The 14,375-nt window shown below is 40.0% G+C and overlaps 2 protein-coding genes across 2 annotated transcripts; both read left to right on the top strand.

The window, feature by feature from the left end:
• Positions 1-7,546: 7,546 nt before the first annotated feature.
• LOC116005637 lies at positions 7,547-7,930 on the top strand. The gene has a single exon (XM_031245883.1). The coding sequence runs from the start codon at positions 7,547-7,549 to the stop codon at positions 7,928-7,930; it is 384 nt and encodes a 127-aa protein (XP_031101743.1).
• On the top strand, positions 7,930-13,931 carry LOC116005636. Its single transcript, XM_031245882.1, has 4 exons — positions 7,930-9,006; positions 9,430-9,767; positions 10,558-11,587; positions 13,653-13,931. The coding sequence occupies exons 1-4, from the start codon at positions 7,930-7,932 to the stop codon at positions 13,929-13,931; spliced, it is 2,724 nt and encodes a 907-aa protein (XP_031101742.1).
• The last annotated feature ends 444 nt before the right edge of the window (positions 13,932-14,375 follow it).

Raw genomic sequence — 14,375 nt, 5'->3', positions numbered from 1 at the left:
TGTGTGAAGCTATGTTGCTAGTGTGATGATCCTATGTCTTATTTTGGATTCAATTGCTTTGCTTGTTGGAATCCCTATTCTTGTTTATTGATTGTTATTTTGATGAGATCTTGTATGGATTTGGTCAATCTAAATGAGAGATTGAGCTCTTGACTCTTTCATGGTTTTGATTAGAGTTGAGATTGAAGCTTTGAGGCAATCATAGATCTTACGGACTTCATATTAGGAATAGTAGGAAAGTGTGTAGCTAAGGTGTTTGATAAAATGCCTCTTAGGACTTTGGTTGCTAAAAGGCACTACTAAGTCTAAGAAGTCTTAGTACACAAATGTGGAAAAGGACTAAGAAGACACACTCCTGAATAGCCATCATCATTGCTCCGTTTATCCATTGCTTGAGACACACTGGGATGCAACATAGATGAACACGATCCAATCCCTTGTTTTCTTATATTTGTTTTCTGATATTTGTTTTATTTTTAAATTGCACTACCTTATGAACCCTTTCACCTTTAAATGATCATTCACCACATCCATTACCCATACTCAATGCATCACATGATTCTTTTGATGGAGACCAATCACATTTGACACACCTCCACGTCCCTCCTTCGAGACCGACACTCGGGGAGTTATAGACTCTTCGTTTTATTCTTACACACACATCCACATTATTTTGACACCTCAACCGCTCACTCTAAACAAATACAACTCTCAATGCTTAAGGCACTTCACCAAGTTGCGTCAAACTTAGACTCCTACTTCCTCATTCGATTGGGGCATTTTATCAAACATCTTGTCCACCTACCTCATCCAGACCTAGTCTTTTCGGACATAGGCCGAGAGTTACACACACCAAGCCTATTGCACACTTGCAATTTCTTGCTAAGCCTATAACCTACAATCCTAGCACACTTAGGCCCTACAATGAACCAAGATCAATAAGACCAATGTATGCAACGAAGATGATCATGAGGCATTAACTCAACTCAATTTCGTCAATTAAGTGCTAGAGTGCTAGAACCTAAAAAAATTCCAATCTAATCCCTACCTAATTAGCCACAGTTGTTCATGTGTAGCATGAACCCTAATTCAACTTCAAAGCAAAGAAAAATTCAAGGCAATAAAATGTAAATTCAAACTGAAAATTAAGTGCAAGGAATTGAAAGATTACCAAATTGAATTACAATCAAAGATTAGATCTCCAAATGCTCCAAGGATTCTACAATTGTGCCTTTTTGTCTCTAGTTTCTACTCATTTCTCTCTCTAGAGCTCTCAAATATGATCTTAACTAAGAACATAACAAAAGAAAAATTATGGAAGTAATATGTTTTCAGCTATCGAGCCTCCTTTTTAAACCTCCCGTGCGATCTCCATAAGTGAGTTGCCCACCACCCTGTCCACAATCGTGGATTGGGTCGTGGACAACATCACTTATCTGCCGGTTCTTTGGTGCATTTTTCCTCTGGTCCATGGGCAGATCCACGCTCATGGACAAGGTTGTGGACTTCACCTAGGAACAATCCTTAGCGTTTCTCATTTTTTTCCATCCATCTTGGCCTTTAATCCCTACAGAACATCAAAATCTACATCCTTATTACGAATTCAACAATCTATGATATGCATACCCATTTGTCATTTTACCCACTCACATATAAGCAAAAATGTCCAAGATTAAAGCCAATTTCCACTATCAAATACTACACTTTTGACACTTATCACCCAGCGTTGATTCTTTCCATGGATAAGCTCTGCCTTATATTTCTTTGTTCCCTCGTGTGAGTTGTTGTCATTTGTTGCTTTCATTTTTTTGGGTTTTACTTTTGCTTCTCTACTTGCTTTGTGCGTTCATTATGTTATGCGTGTGGTGAATGTTGTTTTGGACACTCCTCTGCAAATGTTTTGCTTGACTTCGGTGTTTCTTTTGCCCTTATTGTTCAGCAGCTAATTCGATTTGAAAGGAAAGCTTTGACAAAAGGTAGGATAGTCAAAGGTGGTACAGAATACAATGACCTTCTAGAATGAAAGGAGGCACGTCTCGCCTCCTATCGATCACAAAGTAGGCTGATGCTTCGTCCTTGTACTCTCGTTGTTATTTTTAGCAAGGCATGTAAGATCCTTTGGAGGAATACATGTCGACAGTTTCCAAAAAATATCAAGAAACTCAATTGGTTAAGCTTAATGAAGAAGACAAAAATGGAGCAGATGAAGCTATAAACGAGGCAGCGGTAGAAGGAAGAAAGCCACAGATGCCATTTTGACAATGCTGTGAGTATGGGGTGAGTTGTGAATGTGAAGGGTGAAAGTGGTAAAACGAAGAGTCAAGACTCCCCGAGTGTCGTGTCTCTCAAGGATGGCGAATGGGAACCGAATTAGTGTGTTGGCATTTAAGAGGTTGAAAGGTAAGAGTTACGGGAATGGCTAAGGGTAGGGTTCATTTGTAAGAAGGTAGAAAGAGTTATAGGGGTTGTGCAAAATAAATGAAAAGGCGGAGATTGGGGCTTTAGGCTTCCCTATGTGGTCCATCTTTGTATGGACTTGCGAGCAAAGATGTGGAATAGACTAGGGAGTTCGTGACACTTCACCAAGTGGGGTCACACTTTGGACTCCCACATCCTCATTCGGTTGGGGCATTTCATCGAACACTTTGTCTACCACTCCTCTCGGATCTCGTCCTTTTGGACTAAGAGCGGAGATGTGGGTGAGCTAGACTCGTGAGTGGCCGCTATCGCGCACACACTCACTTCCTTTGGGTTTGCTACCTAATGTGGCCACAAAAGGCACAAAGCTTGAAGAACATCATCCACACAAGTTCATCATCCAACAATCAAGAAACTCACAATTCAACTAGCAATAATATTAAACATCCACATAGATTAACCTTGGGGCCACCAATCCCCTATTAATCTACTCTAACATGCTAAAGAAACAAGAAAAAGAAAGGAAATCTCAATGAAACAAATATTAGATTAAGAATTGGAGAGAATAGTTACCACCCTCAAGAAGGGGATCTTTACACTTTTGTTCTTGAAATTCCAATCTTCATCCTTGCCCTTGGATCTAATCTAACCTAGAAGAAAAGGAATTTTCCCCCTAGAGGGGAGAAAACCCTCTACAATTTTCAGATCTATCCTATTCTAAAATTTGTCCTCCTCTTAGGTTTAGGGCAAAAGGGATTTATATAGGTGACAAAAGGGAACAAATTTCCCAAAATGGCCCTTGGCCCGACCACGCAGGCCACCACGCGTGGTGGTGGGCGTGGATGGTTACTAGAAAGATTCCACGCCCAGCCACACGCGTGTGAGGCTGCGTGGGACGATACTACATCGCGGCTTCTTTTGTCTTTTGCTCTATTTTAGCCTCAAATCCCTCTCCAACCTGTAAAATACCTAAAAACTCTTCCTAGGATTGATGTTAGAAGATTTTAATCACATTTGAGCTAAAACGCATGCAATGGTTATGATCGGATGGCAAAACGTTACACTTCTAATCCATTTTAGACCCTTTTTAAGTACCATTCTTGGTGCTTATCACATTTCCAGGTTTTCTTTTCTTGATTGTTATTACCATTCATATTTCTATTTCAGAAACATAATTCATTGCTATGGATGGGTGAAGTTCGATACCAATTCCCAATTTTTATTCCTAACTTGACCATTGCTAGGGTCCTGGTGTGTAACTGCTAGAATTATGTGTGACTTTTGGTGGATGTGTTTATCAGAACGAAAGGAAGGAGCTCTCTCCTCTTTCTGATCTCTAAGTAGCTCGATGCTTCCCCCTTGTACTATCGTTGTTATTTTTAGCTCTTATTGGTGTTTTAGTTTCTTAACTTGCCAGGTTATTCGACAATGAACATATTCAGATCATGGACCCAATATTTCCACCAAAAGCCATGCTGACAGTTCTCCAAAAATGGATTAGGAAAATAGCACAGGAGTGACCGACACGAAAACATTGCAACAAGCATAGGGAGAGGAAAGCCGAGAAAAATCTGCGCCAGCCGAAGGTGGTACAGAATACAACGACTTTCTAGAACGAAAGGAGCCACGTCTCGCCTCCTTTCGATCTCGAAGTAGGCCGATGCTTCATCCTTGTAATCTCGCTGTTATTTTTAGCAATGCACGTAAGATCCTTTGGAGGAATACATGCCGATAGTTGTCTAAAAAAATATCGAGAAACTCAATCGGTCAAGCTTAAGGAAGAAGACAAAAATGGAGTAGAGGAAGCTATAAACGAGGCAACGTTAGAAGGAAGAAAGCCACAAATGTCATTTCCAGCTTTTCTTTTCTTGATTGTTATTACCATTCATATTTCTGTTTTAGAAACTTAACTCATTGTTGTGGATTGGTGAAGTTCAATACCAATTACAAATTTTTATTCCTAATTTGACCATTGCTAGGGTCCAGTGTAATTGCTAGAATTATGTGTGACTTTTGGTGGATGTGTTTAACAGAGGCAAAGGAATGAGCTCTCGCCTCTTTCCGATTTCCAAGTAGCCCGATGTTTCTCCTTGTACTGTCGTTGTTATTTTTAGCTCTTATTTGTGTCTTAGTTTCTTAACATGCCAGATTATTCAACAATGAACAAATTCAGACCATGGACCCAGCATTTCCACCAAAAACCATGCTGACAGTTCTCCAAAAATGTATTAGGAAAATGGCAAAGGAGTGATCGGCACGAAAAATAACCATTCATAGCTAATTACCTCCTTAATCATCATTACTTCACATATCATACTCACATCATCAATCCAACATCATCATAATCAATCCATAATTAGTCCATAATCCCCAATCATTAGGTTGTAATATCATCATTATCGCATTAATCACTATTATCAAGCATTAACACCATGCTAATCTCATCTTTATTATTCTTAATCCATACTTAACAATTATTAATACTAATTACCTTTTTCTTGTCCAACACTATCCATCTTAATTCCTTGCTTCACTACTCTGTTCCAGACCTTGCCGCCCCAACCGTCACCGCTGGAAGCACGGCGTTGCCGAGAAAGAGAGAGCAGCCCGCAGGTAAACTGAGCCCCAACCGTCACCGCTGGAAGCACGGCGTTGCCGAGAAAGAGAGAGCAGCCCGCTGGTAAACTGAGGAGAGTTGCTACGCGGGAGGAGCTGCACTACCGAAGGGGGTAAGACAACCGTCGCCGCCACTCTGCTGTCGAGAATAGGGTCACCGGAGTTGTTGTCTATCCGCTCTACTGCGCTGCCGAGAGAGAGATATCAGAGGTTGCCGTTGCTGGTCGAAGGGAGCTCGCTGCCGCGCGAGGAGGAGGAACCCCACAATCACCGCTGCTCTACCAGTCCTGCCGCATGTTCTGCCTAGCGTTGTACCACAGCCTGGGCACTACCGGGAACGGAGGAAGCCGGCTGTTGGAGGAGGAGAGATGCCGCGGGGCCTGCTGCTTCGTCGACCTGTTGTTCTTCGAGAGAGAGGGACGGGAGAGAGGAACCAGATGAAGAAAGACGGATGAGAGAATACTGTTTGGTAATGAACATTGAAGTAGAGGAGAATGTACATCTATATATCTATATATATATATATTAAAACAGAAGTGCTAGCTTTCCCGCTCATTTTAGTCCAAAAATTTTGAAATCGGTCAACATAATATTATATAATAATTCCTTATCAGAAATTCTAGCCTTCCTTATCATTCCTTATTTATGGCTAAAATTGACAAAATATTCAAAATATGATTCCATTCCTTTTTATACATGGATGAAATATTTTATTCAATTCCGTTCCTGTATGGATTCCTTAAACAAAATATTTTAACCTTGGGTATTTTTAATATATATATTATATATAGATTACTATATGATGTATATTAAAAAAAAATTCCAACAATCAAATTACTATATGATGTATATTATAGTATTCCAAAAAAATAGTACTATATTATGTTAATGTACACAATTAAATTCCTCTCATGATAATATTCAAAAAAAATTACAACAATCAAATTACTATATGATGTATACTATAGTATTCCAAAAAAAAATTTACTATATTATGTTAATGTACGTAATTAAATTTCTCTCATTATAATATTCCAAAAAAATTCCAACATATATGATGTATATTATAGTATTCCAAAAAAAATATTACAATATTAATGTTAGGAACTTCGAGTTATTGATTTTGATGATACCAAACTATCCGAGGAAATCCCTAACTTTTGCGTGAGTCTTTAGAATAGGTTATGCTTTGTATCTTAGTCTTACAGGGTAACCGAATTCTTAGTATTTTCTGATCGCTAAGGATCTGAGTCTTATATACCGAAGACATGAAGACTCAAATCGAAGAATAAACTATCCGAGGAGTTGAAGCTGCGAAGTAATAAAGACTTGAAGAACCGAAGACTGGGATCTTAGGTCGAAACACGGAAGGACCAAGCTTTTATGACCGAGCAATCAAGAGTGTGATTGACTCGAGGAGTTTAAGAGAAATGATAAGGTCAATCATTCTCTCTCACAACCAAGGCAAAGACATTCTCTGATAAGTTGTCTTATCCACTGCCGCAACGATCCCTAGGAGCATTTAATGATTGTCACCTTTTTGAGGGACAAAAGACAAATTGTCCTTGCACAAAAGTGGACAAACGACTAGAAAGTACTGACATTCTGAAAAAGAAGAAAACACTACCCATTGGATATTACACACTGGACAATAGGTTTTGAATTTCATTTTCCCTCCAACGGATCTGAAATTCCACCTATAAATACCCTTGTCCCTTCTCACTTTGACAAGGTTGAAAAACGCGAAATATTGTCTAGCAAGTGAAAATTCTCAGTGTGATATTTATAAGCTTACAAGTGATATTCAAATTTCATTAGAAATTCTTGTGTGATTAAGAAGCTGATCAAGGAAACTAATCACAAGGATTTCAAGTTGAAGAATCATCACAACCTTTCAACCATCTCTACAAGTGAAGTAGAAAGAGGCGGAGTAAACTTGGAAGAAGTTGAAAAACCTACAACAACAAGGCTGCCCGGCTTAGTGATCAAAGGAGCTTGTTGTAACGGAGATTGTACTATAAAGGAGATTATAGTGCAAACCTTCACGAGTTGTGAAGAAGAGTGGAGTAGGCTTAGTTAACAGCTGAACCACTATAAAAACCCTCTCTCTCTCTCTCTCTGTTTTACATTACGTATTGCATTGCATATATCACTCAAATTTAATATCTTTTACAAGAAAATCCTAAGTGCAAAGTGAAGCTAAAACTTGATATAATCTTTCCGCTGCGTTATCTCTTTATACGAAAAAGTTTTCGAAAACCTCTTGTGAGTCTATTCAACCCCCCTTCTAGACTCACATTGCTACCACCGGGACCAACAAGTGGTATCAGAGCAAGTTACCTTGAACGGTAAACACTCTGTGTATACTGCCTGGTGATCCTTTTTGAAAAATTATCAAAATATTTTCAAACTTTGCACTATGTCTAAAATGGAACATCATAGGCATTTTCTTATGTTTAACTTGGACAAGTTTGATGATTGGAAAGTGCGCATGCAGGCTCACTTGTCTGCCATGCATGATGAGATGTGGGACGTGATAACTGATGGACCCATCCAGATACTACAAGTGAACCCCAATCATGTTGCTACCGATCCGACATCACCAGCAATGATTTCGAAGGAGAAATCCTTGCTGACTACCGAAGAGAGAACCCGAGTAAATCTCGACAATATAGCCAAGGATATACTCTACAAGGCAGTGGACGAATCATTGTTCCCGAGAGTAAGAAAGTGCAAAACCGCTAAAGAAATCTGGGATGTACTTATGCTTATAGGTGATGGAGACGAACAAGAGAAGGAGAACAAGTTAACCATTGCCATGAAGAAGTTTGAAGATTTCAAACTCAATCCAAGGGAGTCCATAACTGAAATGGAAGCTCGGTTCATAAATTATTAATGGAGATCAACGATCTTGATGAGAAAAAGCTATCACAAAAGGAGATAAACCTGAAGATTCTCCGAGGACTACCCAAAAGCTGGGAAATGAAAGTAGTAGCTATGCGTAATCATAGAGAAATCAAGACAACGAGCACTACTCAGATCTTTAGTGATCTGAAAGCCTACGAGTTCGAGAAGGAAACACAAAATGATGAAGAACCTGAGACGAGAAACATAACTTTAGTTGCAAATCATCAATCTTCATCATCAACACCAAGGTCGAACACTAATCCCTCATCTGATTTTTTCACTAACGATCAGCTTGCTTTGTTTATGAGAAGGTTCAAAAGATTCATGCGAAAGAATCAGTCTTACGACAATTCTGATAAAATGAGAAGAACGAAGTACCGAAGCAATGACAAGACCAGTGGATCCAGAACACATGAAAAGGATGAAACACAAGTGCTGTGTTACAACTGCCGAAAACCTGGACATTTCAAAGCTGAATGTCCATATCCTATCATCAAGAAGCATCAGGACGAGCACAATTACAAGAAGAATTCGGGAAACTATCACAACCCGAAGAGTGCACCAAATGATGCTGACGAGGAGTCAAACAAAAATCAGAAAAATGATAGGCGAAGGAAGGCTCTAGCTGTAGAAGAGAAGTCAGGAGACAAGAACGACGAATCATGCACGTCCAGCTCTAGTTCAGAAAGTGACAGTTCGGAGGATGAGAAGGGACAACTATGTCTCTTCAGTCAAGAAGACTCAGATGAAGAGCTGTGCCTTATGGCAGATGAAGAAGAGGTAACTTCACAAAACCACTCTTCTAATTATAGCTCTGAATCCATATATCATGAAAACCCTAGGGAAGCATTCGAAAGAATGATGAAGAGTTTTGATGGTATTGAAGATTCACACTTAAAACTCAAAGAAGAGAATGCCAAGCTATTGGCAGAAAGACAAGATCTCGAGGACTTAAGGTCCAAAAATGCTGAGATGCTTGAATCTATAAGCCAGCTTGAGAAGCAAGTTCATCTTCTTGAGGAAGAGTGTAAAGCGAAGGATGATAGAGAGCAAAATTTGCGTGCGGTGCTAACGACATTTACAAATTCATCCAGATTAATAGATCGAATGGTAGATGATCAAAGACCATCAGGGAGTAGAACCGGACTCGGTTATAGCTCCAGCTCTCATCAACATATTCTCCTATCACGATCAACTGATCCTTCTACCAGTGGAGGATTAAGTTTAGTGTTTGTCCAAGGGCAAACAGAAAATCTTGAGCCTATGATTAATGCCGAGCACGGAACAAAACCACAATCAACGAGTCGATCCAATGATGCGACTGAAACACGAGTTGTGGAACCTACGAGAAGGAACTCCTAGAACGGTAACCCAAGAAGTCGTCAGACTCCTCGGTACAGACCTCGCATACAAAACCATCAAGGTTTCTCTGCAAATGGTCAACTAAATGGGAATAACCGATCCAAAGGAAAATTCCTATGCAACAAGAGGCAACGCAAGGGTATGCCTCAGGGAAGACCAAACTCTTACCTGAGTAATGTCAAGAATTTCAAAAAGTTCCCCAGCAAGCATAGAGGTGGAGAAGGTACTTTATATCCTAGTGATGAGGACTGGCTTATGGATTATGAACCAATGACAAGAGCAAAATTTCTGCTCCATCATAGACATAAACAGACATCATACACTAGAGTTAACACGAATAAACCAACACCTTCTCTCCAAAAAGTTTATTCACCGAAGTCACCTCAGGCCTACTATGCTATCCCTTATGATTATCGCGTGTTTAATGGGTACCGTGGACCAAGGATGAACCTTACGAGTTCTAGGTACGCATGGATGCCCAAGCTCACTGCTAACCGTTAAGGACCCAAGAAGGTATGGGTACCTAAAAATACCTAATCTTTGAATGCAGGGAAACAGGACCATTTGGTATGTAGATAGCGGATGCTCAAGACATATGACCGGAGATAAATCAGAATTGAGCAATTATAAAGCGAAGAATGGTCCTAAAGTAGTCTTCGGTGGGAACTCAAGTGGATGAACCATGGGCACCGGAGATGTTATGAAGAATGGGTTAACCATCCAAGAAGTTTCTTATGTTGAAGGATTAAAGTTCAATCTATTAAGCACAAGTCAATTTTGTGACAAAGGATACAAAGTTATATTCTCACGAGATCTATGCCAAGTTATCTCAGAACTAGCTCATGAAGTTGTACTAACGGCAAAACGAAGAAAGAATATGTACGTTGTCACATAGGAAACAGTAAGACCGAATACTTGCCTGATCGCCAAAAGCAAGAAAGATCTAAGTTGGGAATGGCATCATAAACTCAATCATCTCAACTTCAAGGTCATCAACAAGCTTGCAAGAAAGGAACTAGTTGAAGGTTTACCGAATGTAATCTATGACAAGGATAAAGTATGTGAAGCGTGTCAAAAGGGAAAGCAGATCAAGTCTTCGTTCAAAACGAAATCCCTTAACACCAATGCAAGGCCATTAAGTCTGCTCCATATGGACTTATTTGGACCAGTTGATCCAGTTAGTCTAAGCGGAAGGAAGTACACTCTTGTGGTAGTAGATGACTACACAAGATATACATGGACATCTTTTCTAAGAAAGAAGAATGAAACTGAGAATGTCCTTCCAGACCTGCTCCGAAGACTTCAAACCGAAAAGGATCTAAGTATTGTCAAAATTCGGTCTGATCAAGGAACTGAATTTGTAAACAAAGTCATTCAGGACTTATGTGGACAACACGGCATACTGCATCAGCTTTCAGCAGCAAGAACTCCTCAACAGAATGGTGTAGCTGAAAGACGCAACAGAACGCTCAAGGAAGCAGCAAGATCCATGATTGCTTTCTCAGGCTTGCCGAAACGTTTTTGGGCCGAAGCTATAAACACTGCATGCTATACCGAAAATAGATCTCTTATTCATAAAGATCATGGAGCTACACCTTACGAACTCTGGAAAGGCAGAAAACCTGTTGTAAAATACTTTCATATATTTGGAAGTAAATGCTTCATCCATAACAATGGGAAATCACATCTAAAGGCTTTTGATGAACGTGTTGATGAAGGAATATTCATGGGATATTCTGAAAAGAGTAAAGCTTTTCGAGTACTAAATAAGCGAACCATGGTGATAGAAGAATCTATACACGTAGTATTCGACGAACCATCAAAAGAAGACGTGGTGATCTCTGAGAAACAAACTGATGAAGAGACGAAAGATAGAGAAATTGAAGAACTATCTGAAGGATCAGAATCAGAAGACGATGATTATCCACTCTTTCCTAATCACCTACCAAATACTTCATCTCAAACCGAAGTATTACCGAATGATGGAAATGAGCCAAATCAATCAATAGTTCAACAAGATGGAAGCAATCAAGGCGAACCCTCTATCGATGAAGGAGCACCTCCTACCACCTTCCAACCAGATTTAAAATGGTTAAGAAATCACCCTCAAGATCAAATCATCGGTGATATACATGATAATGTACGAACTCGTGCATCCATTCGGGAATGCATGATGGCATGTTTCATATCTCAAATTGAACCGAAGACCATAGAAGAAGCACTAAATGACTCGGACTGGGTCATTGCCATGCAAGATGAACTACATCAATTTGAGAGAAACAATGTATGGGAATTGGTTCCACGACCAACTCATCAAAACGTCATTGGAACCAAATGGGTTTTCAGAAACAAGATGAATGAGCAAGGAGTCATTGTTAGGAACAAGGCTAGGTTAGTCGCAAAAGGTTATTGTTAAGAAGAAGGGATCGATTTTGATGAAACCTTTGCTCCTGTTGCTAGACTCGAAGCCATACGAATCTTTCTAGCATATGCTGCATGGAAAGACTTTAAAGTCTATCAAATGGATGTCAAAAGTGCATTCTTAAATGGGCTTTTGGAAGAAGAAGTATATGTCGAGCAGCCCCCAGGTTTTATCTCTGAAGTCGGGATGGATAAAGTCTATAAACTCAAAAAGGCCTTATATGGTTTAAAACAAGTTCCAGGGGCTTGGTATGACACCTTATCATGCTTTCTTATAAGCTGTGGATTCACGAAAGGGATAGTTGACAAAACCCTTTTTAGAATAAAAAATGGAGACCATATCCTATTGGTGCAAATATATGTAGATGACATCATTTTTGGAAGTACCGATTCAGACCTATGTGAGAAATTCTCAAAACTCATGCAAAGAAAATTTGAGATGAGCATGATGGGAAAATTAAATTACTTTTTGGGTCTTCAAGTCAAACAAGAACGAAATGGGATTTTTATAAATCAAGCAAAATACACCAAGGATCTCATCAAGAAATTTGGAGTTGATGGGAAGTCCTCAGTTAAAATACCCATGAACACCTCGTTACATATGGATATCGATAACGAAGGGAAGGATGTGGATCAGACGAAGTATAGAGGAATCATCGGTTCTCTATTATATCTTACGGCTAGTCGACCTGACATATCGTTTGCTGTAGGAGTATGTGCTCGGTTTCAAGCCAATCCGAAGGAAAGTCATTTGAGTACTGCTAAAAAGATACTAAGATATCTAAAAGGGACTCAAAGTGTGGGACTTTGGTACCCGAGGAGTGACGCCTTCGATTTAGTGGGATATTCTGACGCAGATTTTGCTGGTTGTAAAATTGATCGAAAAAGCACATTAGGGACATGCCAATTCTTAGGGGGAAGGCTTGTCTCTTGGTTCAGTAAAAAGCAAAATTCCATTGCAACAAGCACTGCTGAAGCCGAATACATAGCGGCTGGCAGTTGTTGTGCACAACTACTATGGATGATGCAACAACTCAAAGATTATGGTGTATCTGCCAAAGAAGTAAGCATTATGTGTGACAACACAAGTGCTATTGCCATAACTCAAAATCCTGTATTGCACTCAAGAACCAAGCATATTGATATAAAATATCACTTCATTCGAGATCATGTGGAGAAAAAGGATATCAAACTTGAGTATGTGAATACCGAAGACCAGCTTGCAAATATTCTCACTAAAACACTTGCCGAAGCAAGATTCTCTACCTTGAGGCATGAGCTCGGTATGATAGAGATGAATTAATGAAGAGACAAATGAATCGATCCAAAACTGAAGAGACTTATCAGTTATGACATCTTGAAGTTAATGCTCATCAGAATCAGAAGTTCACGGATTCGCATTAATGGATAAGCTCAAAACTCTTGGACGGTTGCAACTTTGATTGGTCACGTCAAATGGATCTCAGCCAATCACAGCGCCACAATCTCTCTATAAATAGATCACAACCGAGGAAGGGAGAGGTACCCTAACACCTAATCCTTTGTGTTGTCTTCTATTTTGCAGGAATGGATAAGGGAAAAGGCAAGAAGGCATGTTCTGAAGAGAAACCCGTCAAGAAAAGGTTCTCTTTTCGGCTGTTGTTGAAAGAGGGCACTAGCAAACTCAACAAATTGAGAGAAGAAAAGGGAGAACCTCTTCAAGGGGACACATCGCACATCCTCTAGAACTCTCTGATTCGGACTGTGAGGATTATGTGCCCAAGCCACCAACCATGTCAGTTCCAGGCTTTCATTCTGGAGGTTTAGCTCCACCTAACACGGAACCCTACAGGCCGGATCCAGACCTTGTGCCAAGGCCAACTCCTCCACCATCCATGAACAATACTGGAGATGATGCCTAGAATGACATCCAAGGATGGTATCGACAGAATCAGGCTCCAAACCAGCCAGTGAATGCAGACTATGACGAGGACTATCTCCGCTACCTTGCGATGCTTGAGCCAGATGATGTATCTGACAAGTCCTTAGTACTTGAAAATGAACCTGGTTATGGACCTATGGCTCCATCTTGGATCCCTGACGCTGCCCCAAGTGCTCTACCTGCTCCAAGCCCTCCTACCACGGAGAGCAGCCAAGGACAAAGCCTTATGTCTACTGCTAACAGTAGGCATGCAAAGAATAAGGGCAAAGGCAAGGCAAGAAAGTAGTTGTCATGCCTTGTAACAAAATTAGGGTTGGGTTGGTCAGTCTAGTATGTTATCTTGGATGTCACATGTTATCCTTCAAATGAATGGAACTATCTTTTGCTTGCGTAGTTTGTCGTTCTCTTTTCCGAAGTATTAATTCTTACCGAAGAATGACAAACTCAATGGAAGAAACACTATCAGTACCGAAGACTGATAAAACACAGAGCATATGTGATAACCGAACTCATACTGACCAAAGGATTGAGCTATTGAATCCTTAACCTTCGATAGTCCCTATGCACGTCTTATGATCGAAGGGTTGCAAATGTATTGTGTTGAACAAGCTTCTTGGGCAAACCCACTAATGACTGTTCAACTTGAAAACGTGGGATCGTGATGATACACGTGTCGATGCCCTATTCGAAGAAAATGCCAAAGCATGCGCTCCAACTTCTCTGAACCGTC

This window comes from Ipomoea triloba, chromosome 15, assembly GCF_003576645.1.
Source record: "Ipomoea triloba cultivar NCNSP0323 chromosome 15, ASM357664v1".
Lineage (NCBI taxonomy): Eukaryota > Viridiplantae > Streptophyta > Magnoliopsida > Solanales > Convolvulaceae > Ipomoea > Ipomoea triloba.
Note: the sequence above shows the minus strand (reverse complement) of the source record. Positions and strands in the feature narration are given on the sequence as shown.

What these genes read in the sequence shown, in the direction of transcription:
- LOC116005637 (XM_031245883.1), top strand. Translation starts at nt 7,547, where the DNA reads ATGCATGATGAGATGTGGGACGTGATAACTGATGGACCCATCCAGATA.
- LOC116005636 (XM_031245882.1), top strand. Translation starts at nt 7,930, where the DNA reads ATGGAGATCAACGATCTTGATGAGAAAAAGCTATCACAAAAGGAGATA. An exon ending in GAGAGCAAAATTTGCGTGCG is followed by an intron (nt 9,007 to 9,429) that starts GTGCTAACGACA and finishes CTATGCAACAAG; the next exon opens with AGGCAACGCAAGGGTATGCC. An exon ending in ATGAACCTTACGAGTTCTAG is followed by an intron (nt 9,768 to 10,557) that starts GTACGCATGGAT and finishes ATCTTTTCTAAG; the next exon opens with AAAGAAGAATGAAACTGAGA.